Here is a 21,204-nt window from a genome sequence, read left to right as displayed (position 1 = left end):
CTCTGGGCCATACAGGAGGGCGGGTATCACTACAGCCCTGTAGACCATGAGCTGGGGGTGAGATACCTACTGTACATGGTCCATGTCTCTGAGTCACACAGGAGGGCGGGTATCACTACAGCCCTGTAGACCATGAGCTGGGGGTGAGATACCTACTGTAAATGGTGAGATACCTACTGTACATGGTCCATGTCTCTGGGCCATACAGGAGGGCGGGTATCACTACAGCCCTGTAGACCATGAGCTGGGGGTGAGATACCTACTGTACATGGTCCATGTCTCTGAGCCATACAGGAGGGCGGGTATCACTACAGCCCTGTAGACCATGAGCTGGGGGTGAGATACCTACTGTACATGGTCCATGTCTCTGGGCCATACAGGAGGGCGGGTATCACTACAGCCCTGTAGACCATGAGCTCGGGGTGATATACCTACTGTAAATGGTGAGATACCTGCTGTACATGGTCCATGTCTCTGGGCCATACAGGAGGGCGGGTATCACTACAGCCCTGTAGACCATGAGCTGGGGGTGAGATACCTACTGTAAATGGTGAGATACCTACTGTACATGGTCCATGTCTCTGGGCCATACAGGAGGGCGGGTATCACTACAGCCCTGTAGACCATGAGCTGGGGGTGAGATACCTACTGTACATGGTCCATGTCTCTGAGCCATACAGGAGGGCGGGTATCACTACAGCCCTGTAGACCATGAGCTGGGGGTGAGATACCTACTGTACATGGTCCATGTCTCTGGGCCATACAGAAGGGCGGGTATCACTACAGCCCTGTAGACCATGAGCTGGGGGTGAGATACCTACTGTACATGGTCCATGTCTCTGAGCCATACAGAAGGGCGGGTATCACTACAGCCCTGTAGACCATGAGCTGGGGGTGGATTTGAGGGCCTGGTCTTCAAACACTCTTTTCCTCAGGCGGCCGAAGGCTAAATTATAGCGAGTGCTAATTGTATTCTAGAACAAGCAAGCTTGCAGAAAATCTCTAATGGCATGTGTTCGAAAATGCCGTGGTCGCCCGGTCCTGAAACACACCGGTTCCTGACTCGTTCCTGCATTTGTCGGTACTTTTGTTGCAGGTGATTGTGTCGTCGGTCTTTACCTCTCTCTCTCTCTCTCTCTCTCTCTCCCTCCGCTCTCCCCGTCATTCCCAGGTTGGCGTGAGGCGGGGCAGCAGCTAGTCACGGCCCAGAGCTCCCTGCGGGTCCAGGAGGAGACGTTACGTCACCACGAGCGGGAGCGGGCGGCCCTGAGGGAGACCATCGCGGGCCTGGAACTCGGCCTCAGGACCGCACAGCAGGAGGCCACGGAGATGAAGGTGGGATTTCGTCACTGGGAGCCACCCCGTGGTGGGAGGGCGTAATTACACCGTGACCTGTTTACATAGGAAATCTCGATTGCAGTCGAGTCTGCTCGCTGCGCCACCCCGTGGTGGGAGGGCGTAATTACACCGTGACCTGTTTACATAAGAAATCTCGATTGCAGTCGAGTCTGCTCGTTGCGCCACCACCTGGTGGGAGGGCGTAATTACACCGTGACCTGTTTACATAAGAAATCTCGATTGCAGTCGAGTCTGCTTGCTGCGCCACCACCTGGTGGGAGGGAGTAATTACACCGTGACCTGTTTACATAGAAACTCTCGGTTGCAGTCGAGTCTGCCTGCTGCGCCACCACCTGGTGGGAGGGCGTAATTACACCGTGACATGTTTACATAGGAAATCTCGGTTGCAATCAGGACTGCTTGCGGCACCACCACGTGGCAGGAGTGCGCAATTACACCGTGACATGTTTAAATAAGAAGTTGCTCTTGCAATCGAGGCTGCTGCAGTGCCACTATTTGGCGGGAGGGCGTAATTACACCGTGACATGTTTACATAGGAAATCTCGGTTGCAATCAGGACTGCTTGCGGCACCACCACGTGGCAGGAGTGCGCAATTACACCGTGACATGTTTAAATAAGAAGTTGCTCTTGCAATCGAGGCTGCTGCAGTGCCACTATTTGGCGGGAGGGCGCAATTACACCGTGACATGTTTACATAGGAAATCTCGGTTGCAATCAGGACTGCTTGCGGCACCACCACGTGGCAGGAGTGCGCAATTACACCGTGACATGTTTACATAAGAAGTTGCTCTTGCAATCGAGGCTGCTGCAGTGCCACTATTTGGCGGGAGGGCGCAATTACACCGTGACATGTTTACATAGGAAATCTCGGTTGTAGTCGGGGCTGCGCGCAGCGCCTCCACCTGGCAGGAGGGCGCAATTACACCATGGCTAACTAACAGAAAACGGAGAGTCGGGATAAATGGATCATTCTCGGGTTGGCAATCAGTAACTAGTGGTGTGCCGCAGGGATCAGTGCTGGGACCCCAGCTATTTACAATCTATATTAACGACTTTAAAGAAGGGATTGAGTGTAATGTAGCCAAGTTTGCTGACGATACAAAGATGGGAGGGAAAGCAATGTGTGAGGAGGACACAGAAAATCTGCAAAAGAACATAGACAGGCTAAGTGAGTGGGCAGAAATTTGTCAGATGGAGTATAATGTGGGAAAGTGTGAGGTCATGCACTTCGGCAGAAAAAAATCAAAGAGCAAGTTATTACTTAAATGGAGAAAGATTGCAAAGTGCCGCAGTACAGCGGGACCTGGGGGTTACTTGTACATGAAACACAAAAGGTTAGTCTGCAGGTACAGCAAGTGATCAGGAAGGCCAATGGTATCTTGGCCTTTATTGCAAAGGGGATGGAGTATAAAAGCAGGGAAGTCTTGCTCCAGTTATACAGGGTATTGGTGAGGCCACACCTGGAGTACTGCGTGCAGTTTTGCTCTCCGTATTTATGAAAGGATATACTTGCTTTGGAGGCAGTTCAGAGAAGGTTCACTCGGTTGATTCCGGAGATGAGGCGGTTGACTTATGAGGAAAGGTTGAGGAGGTTGGGCCTCTACTCATTGGAATTCAGAAGAATGAGAGGTGATCTTATCGAAACGTATAAGATTATGAGGGGACTCGACAAGGTGGATGCAGAGAGGATGTTTCCACTGATGGGGGAGACTAGAACTAGGGGGCATGGTCTTAGAATAAGGGGCCGCCCATTTAAAACTGAGATGAGGAGGAATTTCTTCTCTCAGAGGGTTGTAAATCTGTGGAACTCGCTGCCCCAGAGAGCTGTGGAAGCCGGGACATTGAATATATTTAAGACAGAGATAGACAGTTCCTTAACCGATAAGGGGATAAGGGGGCGGGCAGGGAAGTGGAGCTGAGTCCATGATCGGATCAGCCATGATGGTATTAAATGGCGGAGCAGACTCGAGGGGCTGTATGGCCGACTCCTGCTCCTATTTCTTATGTTCTTATTGCACCGATACATTTACGTAGGAAATCTCGATTGCAGTCGAGTCTGGTCTAGCGCCACCACGTAGTAGGAGAGCGTTATTACACCGAGACATGTTTACATCGGCAATCTCAATTGCAGTCAGGGCTGCTTGCGGCGCCACCCCCAGGCGGGAGGGCGCAATTGCACTGTGACATGTTTACATAGGAAGTTGCTCTTGCAATCGAGGCTGCTGCAGTGCCACTATGTGGCGGGAGGGTGCAATTACACCGTGACATGTTTACATCGGAAATTGCTCTTGCAATGGAGGCTGCTGCAACGCCACTATGTGGCGGGAGGGCGCAGTTGCACCGTGACATGTTTACATAGGAAATCTCTATTGCAGTCGAGTCTGCTCCAGCGCCGTCACGTGGCAGTAGAACGCAATTACACCGTGACTCGTTTACATTGGAAATCTCTATTGCAGTCGAGTCTGCTCTAGCACCACCCCTTGGCGGGAGGACGCAATTACACCGTGATGTTTACATTGGAAATTTCTATTGCAGTTGAGTCTGCTCACGGCGCCACCACCTGGCAGGAGGACGCAATTGCGCCGTGACGCGTTTACACAGGAAATTTCCGTGCGGTTTTATTTTTCTTGTGTGTTTCTGGTCCCAGGAGCGGGCGAGGAGGAAGCGGATGGCGGAGGAGGAGGCGGAGGAGGAGGTGCGCGGCACCCGCCAGCTGCTGGAGGCCTGCCAGACTGAGCTGGCACAGTCGGCCCTCTCCGTCCTGTCGCTGGAGGGCGACCTGCGGCGGGCGCGGGCCCGGCTGCTCGACCGGGAGGGGGAGGCGACGGCCCTGCAGGAGGCGGCCGACTCGCTGCGGGGCACGGCGGCCCAGCGGGAGGCCGAGGCCCAGGCTCTGAGGGAGGAGCTAGGCCGGGCCAGGAACGAGGCCGCCCAGGGCCAGGCCAGGCTCAGGGCCGAGCGGCTGGTCGAGGCCCTGGCGCAGAGCCAGTCCCGGGGGGTCGCCCTGGAGGAGGAAGTGGCCACACTGCAAAGGACGCTGGGAGCCGCGGAGAAGGAGCTCCGAACCGCGCAGGTAGGTGGTGGCACAGAAAGAGGCCATTTGGTCCCACCGCTCCGAGCCGGTGTTTAGGCTGAACACCAGCCTCTTCCCCACCCCTCTTCATCTCAGTCACTATCTCCAGTGTAGAGGGAGCTTTACTCTGTATCTAACCCCCTGTACCTGCCCTGGGAGTGTTTGATGGGACAGTGTAGAGGGAGCTTTACTCTGTATCTAACCCCCTGTACCTGCCCTGGGAGTGTTTGATGGGGCAGTGTAGAGGGAGCTTTACTCTGTATCTAACCCCCTGTACCTGCCCTGGGAGTGTTTGATGGGACAGTGTAGAGGGAGCTTTACTCTGTATCTAACCCCTGTACCTGCCCTGGGAGTGTTTGACGGGACAGTGTAGAGGGAGCTTTACTCTGTATCTAACCCCCTGTACCCGCCCTGGGAGTGTTTGATGGGACAGTGTAGAGGGAGCTTTACTCTGTATCTAACCCCCTGTACCTGCCCTGGGAGTGTTTGATGGGACAGTGTAGAGGGAGCTTTACTCTGTATCTAACCCGTGCTGTACCTGCCCTGGGAGTGTTTGATGGGAGAGTGTAGAGGGAGCTTTACTCTGTATCTAACCCCGTGCTGTACCTGCCCTGGGGGTGTTTGATGGGACAGTGTAGAGGGAGCTTTACTCTGTATCTAACTCCCTGTACCTGCCCTGGGAGTGTTTGATGGGACAGTGTAGAGGGAGCTTTACTCTGTATCTAACCCCCTGTACCTGCCCTGGGAGTGTTTGATGGGAGAGTGTAGAGGGAGCTTTACTCTGTATCTAACCCCCTGTACCTGCCCTGGGAGTGTTTGATGGGACAGTGTAGAGGGAGCTTTACTCTGTATCTAACCCCCTGTACCTGCCCTGGGAGTGTTTGATGGGGCAGTGTAGAGGGAGCTTTACTCTGTATCTAACCCCCTGTACCTGCCCTGGGAGTGTTTGATGGGACAGTGTAGAGGGAGCTTTACTCTGTATCTAACCCCTGTACCTGCCCTGGGAGTGTTTGACGGGACAGTGTAGAGGGAGCTTTACTCTGTATCTAACCCCCTGTACCCGCCCTGGGAGTGTTTGATGGGACAGTGTAGAGGGAGCTTTACTCTGTATCTAACCCCCTGTACCTGCCCTGGGAGTGTTTGATGGGACAGTGTAGAGGGAGCTTTACTCTGTATCTAACCCGTGCTGTACCTGCCCTGGGAGTGTTTGATGGGAGAGTGTAGAGGGAGCTTTACTCTGTATCTAACCCCGTGCTGTACCTGCCCTGGGGGTGTTTGATGGGACAGTGTAGAGGGAGCTTTACTCTGTATCTAACTCCCTGTACCTGCCCTGGGAGTGTTTGATGGGACAGTGTAGAGGGAGCTTTACTCTGTATCTAACCCGTGCTGTACCTGCCCTGGGAGTGTTTGATAGGACAGTGTAGAGGGAGCTTTACTCTGTATCTAACCCCCTGTACCTGCCCTGGGAGTGTTTGACGGGACAGTGCAGAGGGAGCTTTACTCTGTATCTAACCCCCTGTACCTGCCCTGGGAGTGTTTGATGGGAGAGTGCAGAGGGAGCTTTACTCTGTATCTAACCTCCTGTACCTGCCCTGGGAGTGTTTGATGGGACAGTGTAGAGGGAGCTTTACTCTGTATCGAACCCCATGCTGTACCTGCCCTGGGAGTGTTTGATGGGACAGTGTAGAGGGAGCTTTACTCTGTATCTAACCCCCTGTACCTGCCCTGGGAGTGTTTGAAGGGACAGTGTAGAGGGAGCTTTACTCTGTATCTCACCCCCTGTACCTGCCCTGGGAGTGTTTGACGGGACAGTGTAGAGGGAGCTTTACTCTGTATCTAACCCCCTGTACCTGCCCTGGGAGTGTTTGACGGGACAGTGTAGAGGGAGCTTTACTCTGTATCTAACCCCTGTACCTGCCCTGCGAGTGTTTGATGGGACAGTGTAGAGGGAGCTTTACTCTGTATCTAACCCCATACTGTACCTGCCCTGGGAGTGTTTGATGGGGCAGTGTAGAGGGAGCTTTACTCTGTATCTAACCCCCTGTACCTGCCCTGGGAGTGTTTGATGGGACAGTGTAGAGGGAGCTTTACTCTGTATCTAACCCCGTGCTCTACCTGCCCTGGGAGTGTTTGATGGGGACAGTGTAGAGGGAGCTTTACTCTGTATCTAACCCCCTGTACCTGCCCAGGGAGTGTTTGATGGGACAGTGTAGAGGGAGCTTTACTCTGTATCTAACCCCCTGTACCTGCCCTGGGGGTGTTTGATGGGACAGTGTGGAGGGAGCTTTACTCTGTATCTAACCCCCTGTACCTGCCCTGGGAGTGTTTGATGGGACAGTGTAGAGGGAGCTTTACTCTGTATCTAACCCGTGCTGTACCTGCCCTGGGAGTGTTTGATGGGACAGTGTCGAGGGAGCTTTACTTTGTATCTAACCCCCTGTACCTGCCCTGGGAGTGTTTGACGGGACAGTGCAGAGGGAGCTTTACTCTGTATCTAACCCCCTGTACCTGCCCTGGGAGTGTTTGATGGGACAGTGTCGAGGGAGCTTTACTCTGTATCTAACCCCCTGTACCTGCCCTGGGAGTGTTTGATGGGACAGTGTAGAGGGAGCTTTATTCTGTATCTAACCCCCTGTACCTGCCCTGGGAGTGTTTGATGGGACAGTGTAGAGGGAGCTTTACTCTGTATCTAACCCCCTGTACCTGCCCTGGGAGTGTTTGATGGGACAGTGTAGAGGGAGCTTTATTCTGTATCTAACCCCCTGTACCTGCCCTGGGAGTGTTTGATGGGACAGTGTAGAGGGAGCTTTACTCTGTATCTAACCCCCTGTACCTGCCCTGGGAGTGTTTGATGGGACAGTGTAGAGGGAGCTTTACTCTGTATCTAACCCCCTGTACCTGCCCTGGGAGTGTTTGATGGGACAGTGTCGAGGGAGCTTTACTCTGTATCTAACCTCCTGTACCTGCTCTGGGAGTGTTTGAAGGGACAGTGTAGAGGGAGCTTTACTCTGTATCTAACCCCCTGTACCTGCCCTGGGAGTGTTTGATGGGACAGTGTAGAGGGAGCTTTACTCTGTATCTAACCCCATACTGTACCTGCCCTGGGAGTGTTTGATGGGACAGTGTAGAGGGAGCTTTACTCTGTATCTAACCCCATACTGTACCTGCCCTCACTCTCACATAGCATTACATTGTAGTTACAACACAGAATGAGGCCGCTGGGCCCCAGCGCTCCGTGCCGGGGTTTGTGATCCACATCTGCCTGTCCCCTCTCCTCTCCATCTCACTCCATCACCACATCCTTCCAATCCTTTCTCCCTGATATGTTTATCCAGCCTCCCCTTAAACACATTGTTACTGTGGGAGCGGGGCCTTGTGTTTGAGCCGTGGTGGGGAAGCGCCGGGCCTGTTGGCCTTGTGGCAGCGAGTTCCACATTCTCACCGCTCTCTGGGTGAAGAAGTTTCTCCTGAATTCCCCGCTGGGATTTATTAATGACTATCTTATATTGATGGCCTCTACTTCTGCTCTCCCCCCTCCCACAACTGAAACAGCTTCTCTGTGTCTGCCCTGTCGGACCAGAATTTGAAAGGCCTGTATCGGGTGACCCCTCGGCCTTCCCTTTTCTGGAGAAAGGCCCCTGCCTCTTCGGCCTGCCCTGATATGTATAAACGCTCCGTGCTGGTATCGTCCTGTGCTGGAGTTGGTGGCTGGGAGCGGGACCTTGTGTTTGAGCCGTGGTCGCTAAGGGCCGGGCCTGTTGCTAGGGTGGTGGTTGCTAAGGGCTAGGCCTGTTGCTAGGGTGCTGGTTGCGCAGGAAAATGGCCTGTTGATAGGGCGATGGTTGCTAAGGGTCGGGCCTGTTGCTAGGATGGCGGTCGCTAAGGGAAATGGTCTGTTGCTCGGGTGCTGGTTGCTAAGGGAAATGGCCTGTCGCGAGGGTGGCGGTTGCTAAGGGCGGGCCTGTTGCTAGGGCGGTGGTTGCGAAGGGCTGGGGTCTGTTGCTACGGTGGTTGTAACTAAGGGCCAAGCCTGTTGCTGGAGAGGTGGTTGCTAAGGGGAAGGGCCTGCTGCTGAGGTGCTGGTTGCTAAAGGCCGGCGCCTGTTGCTAGGGAGGTGGTTACGAAGGGAAAGGCCTTGGGGTGAAGGCCCGGTTAGGCCCCCAGGCGATGGTTTATGAGTTTGCCGAGCTAAACCTTCCCCTGTTTCCCGCGGCAGGAACGGCTGGAGGTCACGCGGCGGGGGGCCGAGGACGAGAGGCGCCAACAGAGAGCGCGGACCGAGCAACTTCAGCAACAGCTGGAGAGGCAGGAGAGCCGAAGCCTCGAACTACAGGCCCAAACCCAGAACCAACTGCAGGTACGTCAATCCAGGTAAAGGAGGGGGTGGACCTTCCCTGACACAACGACTTGGGGCGCTCCATCTCTCCATCTCTCTATCTCCCCATCTCTCCATCTCCCCATCTCTCCATCTCTCCATCTCCCCATCTCTCCATCTCCCCATCTCTCCATTTCCCCATCTCCCCATCTCTCCATCTCCCCATCTCTCTCTCTCCCCATCTCTCCGTCCCTCAGTCTCGCCATCTCCATCTCTCCATCTCCGCATCTCTCCATCTCCCCATTTCCCCATCTCTCCATCTCTCCATCTCCCCATTTCCCCATCTCTCTCTCCCCATCTCCCCATCTCTCCAAATCTCTCTCCTCATCTCTCCATCTCTCCATCTCCGCATCTCTCCATCTCTCCATCTCTCTATCTCCCCATCTCTCCATCTCCCCATCTCTCCATCTCTCCATCTCCCCATCTCTCCATCTCCCCATCTCTCCATTTCCCCATCTCCCCATCTCTCCATCTCCCCATCTCTCTCTCTCCCCATCTCTCCGTCCCTCCGTCTCGCCATCTCCATCTCTCCATCTCCATCTCTCCATCTCCATCTCTCCATCTCCATCTCTCCATCTCTGCATCTCCCCATCTCTCCATCTCTCCATCTCTCTCTCCCCATCTCCCCATTTCCTCCATTCTGACACCCCTCCCTATCTCTGTAACCTCCTCCAGCCCCTACACCCCTCCCTATCTCTGTAACCTCCTCCAGCCCTACACCCCTCCCTATCTCTGTAACCCCCTCCAGCCCCTACACCTCTCCCTATCTCTGTAACCTCCTCCAGCCCTACACCCCTCCCTATCTCTGTAACCCCCTCCAGCCCCTACACCCCTCCCTATCTCTGTAACCCCCTCCAGCCCTACACCCCTCCCTATCTCTGTAACCTCCTCCAGCGCCTACACCCCTCCCTATCTCGGTAACCCCATCCAGCCCCTACACCCCTCCCTATCTCTGTAACCCCCTCCAGCCCCTACACCCCTCCCTATCTCTGTAACCCCATCCAGCCCCTACACCCCTCCCTATCTCTGTAACCCCTTCCAGCCCCTACACCCTTCCCTATCTATAACCTCCTCCAGCCCTTACACCCCTCCCTATCTCTGTAATGTCCTCCAGCCCCTACGCCCCTCCCTATCTCTATAATCTCCCCCAGCCCCTACACCCCTCCCTGTCTCTGTAACCTCCTCCAGCCCCTACACCCCTCCCTATCTCTGTAACTTCCTCCAGCCCCTACACCCCTCCCTGTCTCTGTAACCTCCTCCAGCCCCTACACCCCTCCCTATCTCTGTAACACCCTCCAGCCCCTATACCCCTCCCTATCTCTATAAACTCCCCCAGCCCCTACACCCCTCCCTATCTCTATAAACTCCCCCAGCCCCTACACCCCTCCCTATCTCTGTAACCTCCTCCAGCCCCTACACCCCTCCCTGTCTCTGTAACCTCCTCCAGCCCCTACACCCCTCCCTATCTCTGTAACCACCTCCAGCCCTTACACCCCTCCCTATCTCTGTAACCCCTTCCAGCCCCTACACCCCTCCCTATCTCTGTAACCTCCAGCCCCTACACACCTCCCTATCTCCGCAACCTCCTCCAGCCCCTACACCCCTCCCTATCTCTGTAACCTCCAGCCCCTACACACCTCCCTATCTCCGCAACCTCCTCCAGCCCCTACACCCCTCCCTATCTCTGTAAACCCCTCCAGCCCCTACACCCCTCCCTATCTCTGTAACCTCCTCCAGCCCCTACACCCCTCCCTATCTCTGTAACCCCCTCCAGCCCCACAACCCCCCGAGATGTCTGCACTCCTCTAATTCTGCCCTCCTGACCATCCCTGATTATAATCGCTCCACCATCGGTGGCCGTGCCTTCTGTTGCCTGGGGCCCAAGCTCTGGAACTCCCTCCCTAAACCTCCCCGCCTCTCGACCTCTCTCTCCTCCTTCGAGACGCTCCTTAAAACCGACCTCTTTGACCCAGCTTTTCGAGTCTCTCAGGCGAACGGAAAAGATCCCACGGCCACTATTTTGAAGAAGAGCAGGAGAGCTCTCCCCGGTGTCCTGGGGCCAATATTGATCCCTCAATTATCATCACAAAGAAACAGATGATCTGGGTCATTATCACATCGCTGTGTGTGGGATCTTGCTGTGCGCGAATTGGCTGCCACGTTTCCCACAATACAACAGCGAGCACACTCCAAGAGTCCTTCGTTGGCCGTGAGGCGCTTTGGGACGTCCGGTGGTCGTATAAGGCCCTAGATAAAGGCAGGTCTTTCTCTCAAACTCTGCCGTATGTAACTGGGAGCGGTTGGTCAAAGACTAGGTGGGTTTGGGGAGGGGGCGGTGAATTTGGAATCGAGTTGACTCCTGCTGTGCATTTTCTGTTGAAATAACCGTCCTGTCTCCTCTCTCCGCCCCCCGCCCCCAGGAGTTACGCCAGGCTGAGGAGAGGCAGGCCGGAGAGTGGGGGAAGGCCCGATCGCTGGAGGAAGAGAAGCGTCTGGTCCAGGAGCGACTGGGCAGCCTGCAGAGGGCGGTGGCTCAGCTGGAGAACGAGAAACGGGAGGCCGAGAGAGCGGCCTCCAGGCTGGAGCGGGACCGGGCGGCAGTGAAGAGGGCCCTGGAGAAGGTAGGCCTCACTGGGGGGGGAGGAGAGGCCTGGATATGGTAGGCCTCAGTGGGGAGGGGGAGGCCCTGGATATGGTAGGCCTCACTGGGGAGGGCAGGAGGGGCCTGGAGGAGCTAGGCCTCACTGGGGAGGGCAGGAGGGGCCTGGAGGAGCTAGGCCTCACTGGGGGGGGAGGAGAGGCCTGGAGGAGCTAGGCCTCACTGGGGGGGGAGGAGAGGCCTGGATATGGTAGGCCTCACTGGGGGGGAGGAGAGGCCTGGATATGGTAGGCCTCACTGGGGGGGGGAGGAGAGGCCTGGAGAAGGGAGGCCTCACTGGGGAGGGCAGGAGGGGCCTGGAGGGGCTAGGCCTCACTGGGGAGGGCAGGAAGGGCCTGGAGAAGGTAGGCCTCACTGGGGAGGGCAGGAGGGGCCTGGAGGAGCTAGGCCTCACTGGGGAGGGCAGGAGGGGCCTGGAGGAGTTAGGCCTCACTGGGGAAGGCAGAAGGGACCTGGAGGAGCTGGGCCTCACTGGGGAGGGCAGGAGGGGCCTGGAGGAGCTAGGCCTCGCTGGGGCGGGCAGGAGCGTCCTGGGTGAGTTAGGCCTCACTGGGGAGGGCAGGAGGGGCGTGGAGGAGTTAGGCCTCACTGGGGAAGGCAGAAGGGACCTGGAGGAGCTGGGCCTCACTGGGGAGGGCAGGAGGGGCCTGGAGGAGCTAGGCCTCACTGGGGAGGGCAGGAGGGGCCTGGAGGAGCTAGGCCTCACTGGGGGGGGAGGAGAGGCCTGGAGAAGGTAGGCCTCACTGGGTAGGGCAGGAAGGGTCTGGAGAAGGTAGGTCTCAGTGGGCAGGGGGAGGCCCTGGATATGGTAGGCCTCACCGGGCAGGGCAGGAGAGTCGTGGAGGAGTTGGGCCTCACTAGGGAGGGCAGGAGGGGCCTGGAGGAGCTAGGCCTCACTGGGGGGGGCAGGAAGGGCCTGGAGGGGCTACGCGTCGCTGGGGCGGGCAGGAGGGGCCTGGAGGAGTTGGGCCTCACTGGGGAGGGCAGGAGGGGCCTGGAGAAGGTAAACATAGAAACATAGAAAATAGGTGCAGGAGTAGGCCATTCGGCCCTTCGAGCCTGCACCACCATTCAATAAGATCATGGCTGATCATTCCCTCAGTATCCCATTCCTGCTTTCTCTCCATACCCCTTGATCCCTTTAGCCGTAAGGACCATATCTAACTCCCCCTTGAATATATCCAATGAACTGGCCTCAACAACTCTCCGCGGCAGGGAATTCCACAGGTTAACAACTCTCTGAGTGAAGAAGTTTGTCCTCATCTCGGTCCTAAATGGCCTACCACTTATCCTCAGACTGTGTCCCCTGGTTCTGGACTTCCCCAACATCGGGAACATTCTTCCCGCATCTAACCTGTCCAGTCCCCGTCAGAATTTTATATGTTTCTATGAGATCCCCTCTCATCCTTCTAAACTCCAGTGAATAAAGGCCCAGTTGATCCAGTCTCTCCTCATCTGCCAGTTCTGCCATCCCGGGAATCAGTCTGGTGAACCTTCGCTGCACTCCCTCAATAGCAAGAACGTCCTTCCTCAGATTAGGAGACCAAAACTGAACACAATATTCCAGGTGAGGCCTCACCAAGGCCCTGTGCAACTGCAGTAAGACCTCCCTGCTCCTATACTCAAATCTCCCAGCTATGAAGGCCAACATACCATTTGCCTTCTTCACCGCCTGCTGTACCTGTATGGCCAACTTTCAATGACTGATGTACCATGACACCCAGGTCTCGTTGCACCTCCCCTTTTCCTAATCTGCCGCCATTCAGATAATATTCTGCCTTTGTGTTTTTGCTCCCAAAGTGGATAACCTCACATTTATCCACATTATACTGCATCTGCCATGCATTTGCCCACTCACCTAACCTGTCCAAGTCACCCTGCAGCCTCTTAGCGTCCCCCTCACAACTCACACCGCCACCCAGCTTAGTGTCATCTGCAAACTTGGAGATATTGCACTCAATTCCTTCATCCAAATCATTAATATATATTGTAAATAGCTGGGGTCCTAGCACTGAGCCCTGCGGCACTCCACTAGTCACTGCCTGCCATTCTGAAAAGGACCCGTTTATCCCGACTCTCTGCTTCCTGTCTGCCAACCAGTTCTCTCTCCACATCAGTACATTACCCCCAATACCATGTGCTTTGATTTTGCACACCAATCTCTTGTGTGGGAGATTAGTGTGCCTCACTGGGGCTGAGTGGCCTGGAGATGCTAGGCCTTTGGGCACGAGAGGCCTGGAGAAGGTAGGCCTCACTGGGCAAGAGGGCCCTGGAGAAGGTATTGTCGTATTAGGCAGTCCCTCGGATCGAGGATTTCCCTCCACGGCTAAAAAAGGACGAGTTCACAGGTGTTTCAATGAAGGACCTAATATTCTGGATCCCGAACTACATCCTGAAGGGTGGGAGATACCTGTGTGTGGATTGTTTTAACGTGGGGTGGCCGTTGTACACCAGCCACCACACGGGCCTGACAGAGCGAGGCCTTGGTCCAGCGGCAAGGGTTAACCAGGACCACTGGAGACCAGCTCTGCTGCACGGACCCAGTGTGCACAACATATCGCAGTGTGGGCTGTTCCGTGCTGCCCCTGGGCCCTCGGCTCCTCTGGGACCTAAACTCTCGCCTCTCTTGTACCCTCATCAGATATCCTGGCATTGACAGCATGATAAAGAGCGCTTGCTTTGGGAGTCTCATGTCTGGGGCGTGCGGACAATGTGGCCCTGCCCAGCGGAGCTGGTCGAGTGTGGTCAGTGCTTCGATGCTGGGGATGTTGGCCTGGTCGAGGACGCTAACGTTGGTGCGTCTGTCCTCCCGGGGGATTTGCAGGATTTTGCGGAGACAGCGTTGGTGGTATTTCTCCAGCGACTTGAGATGTCTACTGTACATGGTCCATGTCTCTGAGCCATACAGGAGGGCAGGTATCACTACAGCCCTGTAGACCATGAGCTGGGGGTGAGATACCTACTGTACATGGTCCATGTCTCTGAGCCATACAGGAGGGCGGGTATCACTACAGCCCTGTAGACCATGAGCTGGGGGTGAGATACCTGCTGTACATGGTCCATGTCTCTGAGCCATACAGGAGGGTGGGTATCACTACAGCCCTGTAGACCATGAGCTGGGGGTGAGATACCTACTGTACATGGTCCATGTCTCTGAGCCATACAGGAGGGCGGGTATCACTACAGCCCTGTAGACCATGAGCTGGGGGTGAGATACCTACTGTACATGGTCCATGTCTCTGGGCCATACAGGAGGGCGGGTATCACTACAGTCCTGTAGACCATGAGCTGGGGGTGAGATACCTATTGTACACGGTCCGTGTCTCTGAGCCATACAGGAGGGCGGGTATCACTACAGTCCTGTAGACCATGAGCTGGGGGTGAGATACCTACTGTACACGGTCCGTGTCTCTGAGCCATACAGGAGGGCGGGTATCACTACAGCCCTGTAGACCATGAGCTGGGGGTGAGATACCTACTGTACATGGTCAATGTCTCTGAGCCATACAGGAGGGCGGGTATCACTACAGCCCTGTAGACCATGAGCTGGGGGTGAGATACCTGCTGTACATGGTCCATGTCTCTGAGCCATACAGGAGGGCGGGTATCACTACAGCCCTGTAGACCATGAGCCTGGTGGTGGATTTGAGGGCCTGGTCTTCAAACACTCTGTTCCTCAGGCGGCCGAAGGCTGCACTGGCGCACTGGAGGCGGTGTTGGATCTTGTCGCTGCCTGCCCTTGTTGATAGGAGGCTCCCGAGGTTTGGGAAATGGTCCCCGGTGTCCAGGGCCGGGCCGTGGATCTTGATGACTGGGGGGCAGTGCTGTGCGGCGAGGACAGGCTGGTGGAGGACCTTTGTCTTACGGATGTTTAGCGTAAGGCCCATGTTTTCGAACGCCTCAGTAAATACTTTAATTATGTCCTGGAGTTCAGCCTCTGTATGTACCCTCAAAGCCTCCCTGATAAAGTGCAACATCCCCACCCACACCTGGGAGTCCCTGGGCCCAAAGACCAGTCCGCCCTAAGTGGAGGAAGTGCATCCGGGAGGGCGCTGAGCACCTCGAGTCTCGTCGCCGAGAGCGTGCAGAGACCAAGCGCAGGCAGCGGAAGGAGCGTGCGGCAAACCAGTCCCACCCTCCCCTTCCCTCAACCACTGTCTGTCCCACCTGTGACAGGGACTGTGGTTCCCGTATTGGACGGTTCAGTCACCTGAGAACTCACTGTTAGAGTGGAGGCAAGTCTGCCTTGTACACCATTGAAAGCCAACATGCAGGTGTAGCAAGCAGTTAGGGAGGGTAATGGTATGTTGGCCTTCATTGCAAGAGGGTTTGTGTACAGGAGCAAGGATGTCTTACTCCAGTTACACAGGGCCCTGGTGAGACCACACCTGGAGTATTGTGAGCAGTTCTGGTCTCCTTACCTAAGGAAGGATATACTTGCCACAGAGGGAGTGCAGCGAAGGTTCACCAGACTGATTCCTGGGATGGCAGGACTGTGGTACGAGGAGAGATTGGGTCGACTGGGCCTGTATTCACTGGAGTTTAGAAGAATGAGAGGGGATCTCATTGAAAGGTATAAAATTCTGACGGGGTTGGACAGACTGGATGTGGGGAGGGTGTTTCCCCGGGGCTGGGAAGTCTAGAACAAGGGGTCACACAGTCTCAGGATACGGGGAAGGAAATTTAGGACCGAGATGAGGAGAAACTTCTTCACTCAGAAAGTTGTGAACCTGTGGAATTCTCTACCACAGAAAGTTGTTGAGGCCAGTTCATTGGATATATTCAAGAGGGAGTTAGATGTGGCCCTTACGGCTAAAGGGATCAAGGGATATGGAGAGAAAGCAGGAAAGGGGTACTGAGGGAATGATTAGCCATGATCTTATTGAATGGTGGTGCAGGCTCGAAGGGCCGAATGGCCGACTCCTGCACCTATTTTCTATGTTTCCGTGTTTCCATTCATGTGCGGTCCCTTTCAAGCATGTGTGGTATTTGCAGTGTCAAGGCCGATGAGCTGTCGGCACAGGACCTTTCCCATTACCACGCAGCTGATCGGGAACATTGGTCACAGCACCTCACTCTGGAGGAGCTAGGCCTCACTGGGGGAGGGCGGGAGAGGCCTGGAGAAGGTAGGCCTCACTGGGGGAGGGCGGGAGAGGCCTGGAGAAGGTAGGCCTCACTGGGGGAGGGCGGGAGACGCCTGGAGAAGGTAGGCCTCACTGGGGGAGGGCGGGAGAGGCCTGGAGAAGGTAGGCCTCACTGGGGGAGGGCGGGAGAGGCCTGGAGAAGGTAGGCCTCACTGGGGGAGGGCGGGAGAGGCCTGGAGAAGGTAGGCCTCACTGGGGGAGGGCGGGAGAGGCCTGGAGAAGGTAGGCCTCACTGGGGGAGGGCGGGAGAGGCCTGGAGAAGGTAGGCCTCAGTAGGCAGGGCAGGAAGGGTCTGCAGGAGCTAGGCCTCACTGGGGAGGGCAGGAGGGGTCTGGAGGAGTTAGGCCTCACTGGGTAGGGCAGGAGGGGTCTGGAGGAGCTAGCCCTCACTGGGGGAGGGCGGGAGAGGCCTGGAGAAGGTAGGCCTCACTGGGGGAGGGCAGGAGAGGCCTGGAAAAGGTAGGCCTCAGTAGGCAGGGCAGGAAGGGTCTGGAGGAGTTAGGCCTCACTGGGGGAGGGCAGGAGAGGCCTGGAGAAGGTAGGCCTCAGTCGGCAGGGCAGAAAGGGTCTGGAGGAGCTAGGCCTCACTGGGGAGGGCAGGAGGGGCCTGGAGAAGGTAGGCCTCACTGGGGAGGGGTGGAGAGGCCTGGAGGAGTTAGGCCTCACTGGGGAGGGCGGGAGAGACCTGGAGGAGTTAGGCCTCACTGGGGGGGGGCGGGAGAGGCCTGGAGGAGTTAGGCCTCACTGGGGAGGGCGGGAGAGGCCTGGAGGAGGTAGGCCTCACTGGGGAGGGCGGGAGAGGCCTGGAGGAGGTAGGCCTCACTGGGGAGGGCGGGAGAGGCCTGGAGGAGCAAGGCTTCACTGGGGAGGGCAGGAGGGGCCTGGAGGAGGTAGACCTCAGTGGGCAGGAGGAGAGGCTGGGAGGAGTTAGGCCTCACTGGGCCTACGATTAACCTGAGTGAGACAGAGAGCTCCTCTTCACTGGGAAAATTGCCAAAAGCTTCCTAGTTTTATGGGGAATTACCGTGGGATTTGGGGATTTGGGGAGAAGGTGGGTAGGAGGGGGAGAGAGCCGGGTGGGAGGGAGAGTGCAGGAGGGATGGGGTGAGAGTGGCAGAGGGAGGGGGACAGAGCGGGGGGGAGGGGAGAGAGTGGGGGAGAGAGAGAGTGAGGGTGATAGAGAGAGGGGGGAGGGAGAGAGAGTGGGGATAGGGGGAGATAGAGTGGGGGGAGAGGGAGAGAGAGGGGGAGAGAGAGAGTGATGGTGAGAGAGAGAGGGGGGAGGGAGAGAGAGTGGGGGGAGGGGGGAGGGAGAGAGAGTGGGGGGTGGGGGAGAGAGTGGGGATAGGGGGAGATAGAGTGGGGGGAGAGGTAGAGAGAGGGGGGAGGGGAAGAGAGGGGGGAGGGGGAGCGAGCGGGGGAGGGGGAGAGAGTGGGGGAGGGGGAGAGAGAGTGGGGGAGGGGGAGAGAGAGTGGGGGGAGAGGGAGAGAGAGGGGGAGGGGAAGAGAGGGGGGAGGGGGAGCGAGCGGGGGAGGGGGAGAGAGTGGGGGAGGGGGAGAGAGAGTGGGGGAGGGGGAGAGAGAGTGGGGGAGAAGGTGGTGGGGAGAGTTTGGGCCCCACTCTCCTGCCCTGACTTCCTGGTTTCCATGTAACGGCTCTCTCTCTCTCTCTCTCTCTCCCTCTCCTTCCCTCCCTCACTCTGCCCTCCCCCTCCCCCCGATAGGCGGAGAGAGAGAAGGTGCAACTGGAGGTGGACATTGGGCACCTCTCGGACGAAACAGGTGCGTCTCAACCAGAGCCTGTCCGGCCGGGAGACACAGCTGATCATTGCCCGGAGACAACTTCAAACCTTGCAGGTCAGTGGGACGCTGGGGGAGGGGGGCGGGGAGGGGCTGGGGGGGGGGGGTTAGAACTCAAGCCACGAGCCTCCTCCGCACTCCCAACCCTTCACCAACTCTCACCCTCCCTCCGTCTCCTCGATTCTCAACGCCTCGGTTACAACATTCTCCATCCTGGTTTACAAATCCCTCCATGGCCCCTCGCTCCCCTCCCTATCTCTGTAACCCCCTCCAGCCCCTACACCCCTCCCTATCTCTGTAACCTCCTCCAGCCCCTACACCCCTCCCTATCTCTGTAACCTCCTCCAGCCCCTACACCCCTCCCTATCTCTGTAACCTCCTCCAGCCCCTACACTCCTCCCTATCTCTGTAACCTCCTCCAGCCCCTACACCCCTCCCTATCTCTGTAACCTCCTCCAGCCCTACACCCCTCCCTATCTCTGTAACCTGCTCCAGCCCCTTCACCCCTCCCTATCTCTGTAACCTCCTCCAGCCCCTACACCCATCCCTATCTCTGTAACCCCCTCCAGCCCCTACACCACTCCCTATCTCTGTAACCCCCTCCAGCCCATACACCCCTCCCTATCTCTGTAACCTCCTCCAGCCCCTACACCCCTCCCTATCTCTGTAACCCCCTCCAGCCCCTACACCCCTCCCTATCTCTGTAACCTCCTCCAGCCCCTACACCCCTCCCTATCTCTGTAACCCCTCCAGCCCTACACCCCTCCCTATCTCTGTAACCTCCTCCAGCCCCTACACCCCTCCCTATCTCTGTAACCTCCTCCAGCCCCTACACCCCTCCCTATCTCTGTAACCTCCTCCAGCCCCTACACCCCTCCCTATCTCTGTAACCCCCTCCAGCCCCTACACCCCTCCCTATCTCTGTAACCCCCTCCAGCCCCTACACCCCTCCCTATCTCTGTAACCTCCTCCAGCCCCTACACCCATCCTTATCACTGTAACCTCCTCCAGCCCCTACACCCCTCCCTATCTCTGTAACCCCCTCCAGCCCCTACAACCCTCCCTATCTCTGTAACCCCTCCAGCCCCTACACCCATCCCTATCTCTGTAACCTCCTCCAACCCCTACACCCCTCCCTATCTCTGTAACCCCCTCCAGCCCCTACACCCCTCCCTATCTCTGTAACCCCCTCCAGCCCCTACACCCATCCCTATCTCTGTAACCTCCTCCAACCCCTACACCCCTCCCTATCTCTGTAACCTCCTCCAGCCCCTACAACCCTCCCTATCTCTGTAACCCCCTCCAGCCCCGACACCCCTCCCTATCTCTGTAACCTCCTTCAGCCCCTACACCCCTCCCTATCTCTGTAACCTCTTCCAATCCCTACACCCCTCCCTATCTCTGTAACCTCCTCCAGCCCCTACACCCCTCCCTATCTCTGTAACCTCTTCCAACCCCTACACCCCTCCCTATCTCTGTAACCTCCTCCAGCCCCGACACCCCTCCCTATCTCTGTAACCTCCTCCAGCCCCTACACCCCTCCCTATCTCTATAACCTCCGCCAGCCCCTACACCCCTCCCTATCTCTGTAACCTCCTCCAGCCCCTACACCCCTCCCTATCTCTGTAACCCGCTCTGGCCCCGACAACCCTCTCTCTTTCGGCACAGTGCTCCAAGTGTGGTCTAACCCAGGTATATGGAGACCAGAACTGTGCACGGTGCTCCAAGTGTGGTCTAACCCAGGTATATGGAGACCAGAACTGTGCACAGTGCTCCAAGTGTGGTCTAACCCAGGTATATGGAGACCAGAACTGTGCACGGTGCTCCAAGTGTGGTCTAACCCAGGTATATGGAGACTTGAACTGTGCACGGTGCTCCAAGTGTGGTCTAACCCAGGTATATGGAGACCAGAACTGTGCACGGTGCTCCAAGTGTGGTCTAACCCAGGTATATGTAGACCAGAACTGTGCACAGTGCTCCAAGTGTGGTCTAACCCAGGTATATGGAGACCAGGACTGTGCACAGTGCTCCCAGTGTGGTCTAACCCAGGTATATGGAGACCAGGACTGTGCACGGTGCTCCAAGTGTGGTCTAACCCAGGTATATGGAGACCAGGACTGTGCACAGTGCTCCAAGTGTGGTCTAACCCAGGTATATGGAGACCAGGACTGTGCACAGTGCTCCCAGTGTGGTCTAACCCAGGTATATGGAGACCAGGACTGTGCACGGTGCTCCAAGTGTGGTCTAACCCAGGTATATGGAGACCAGGACTATGCACGGTGCTCCAAGTGTGGTCTAACCCAGGTATACGGAGACCAGAACTGTGCACGGTGCTCCAGGTGTGGTTTAACCCAGGAATATGGAGACCAGGACTGTGCACAGTGCTCCAAGTGTGGTCTAACCCGGGTATATGGAGACCAGAACTGTGCAGTGCTCCAAGTGTGGTCTAACCCAGGTATATGGAGACCAGAACTGTGCACGGTGCTATATATGGAGACCAGAACTGTGCACGGTGCTCCAGGTGTGGTCTAACCCAGGTATATGGAGACCAGGACTGTGCACAGTGCTCCAAGTGTGGTCTAACCCGGGTATATGGAGACCAGGACTGTGCACAGTGCTCCCAGTGTGGTCTAACCCAGGTATATGGAGACCAGGACTCTGCACAGTGCTCCAAGTGTGGTCTAACCCAGGTATATGGAGACCAGGACTGTGCACGTTGCTCCAAGTGTGGTCCAACCCAGGTATACGGAGACCAGAACTGTGCACAGTGCTCCAGGTGTGGTCTAACCCAGG

General features: G+C 56.6%; 1 protein-coding gene across 2 annotated transcripts in view; it reads left to right on the top strand.

The window, feature by feature from the left end:
- LOC139251256 (rootletin-like) overlaps positions 1 to 21,204 on the top strand; it is a 125,351-nt gene that overhangs the window by 91,784 nt on the left and 12,363 nt on the right. Inside the window, exons 10-14 of one of the 2 annotated variants that reach the window (XM_070873227.1) lie at positions 1,172 to 1,335; positions 4,008 to 4,433; positions 8,650 to 8,790; positions 11,229 to 11,429; positions 18,336 to 18,468. In XM_070873227.1, coding sequence (XP_070729328.1) covers positions 1,172 to 1,335; positions 4,008 to 4,433; positions 8,650 to 8,790; positions 11,229 to 11,429; positions 18,336 to 18,468 — 1,065 coding nt within the window. The remainder of the gene's footprint in view (positions 1 to 1,171; positions 1,336 to 4,007; positions 4,434 to 8,649; positions 8,791 to 11,228; positions 11,430 to 18,335; positions 18,469 to 21,204) is intronic. The other variant, XM_070873226.1, reaches the window with a different exon arrangement.

This window comes from Pristiophorus japonicus, unplaced genomic scaffold (assembly GCF_044704955.1).
Source record: "Pristiophorus japonicus isolate sPriJap1 unplaced genomic scaffold, sPriJap1.hap1 HAP1_SCAFFOLD_427, whole genome shotgun sequence".
Classification (NCBI taxonomy): Eukaryota; Metazoa; Chordata; class Chondrichthyes; family Pristiophoridae; genus Pristiophorus; species Pristiophorus japonicus.
Note: the sequence above shows the minus strand (reverse complement) of the source record. Positions and strands in the feature narration are given on the sequence as shown.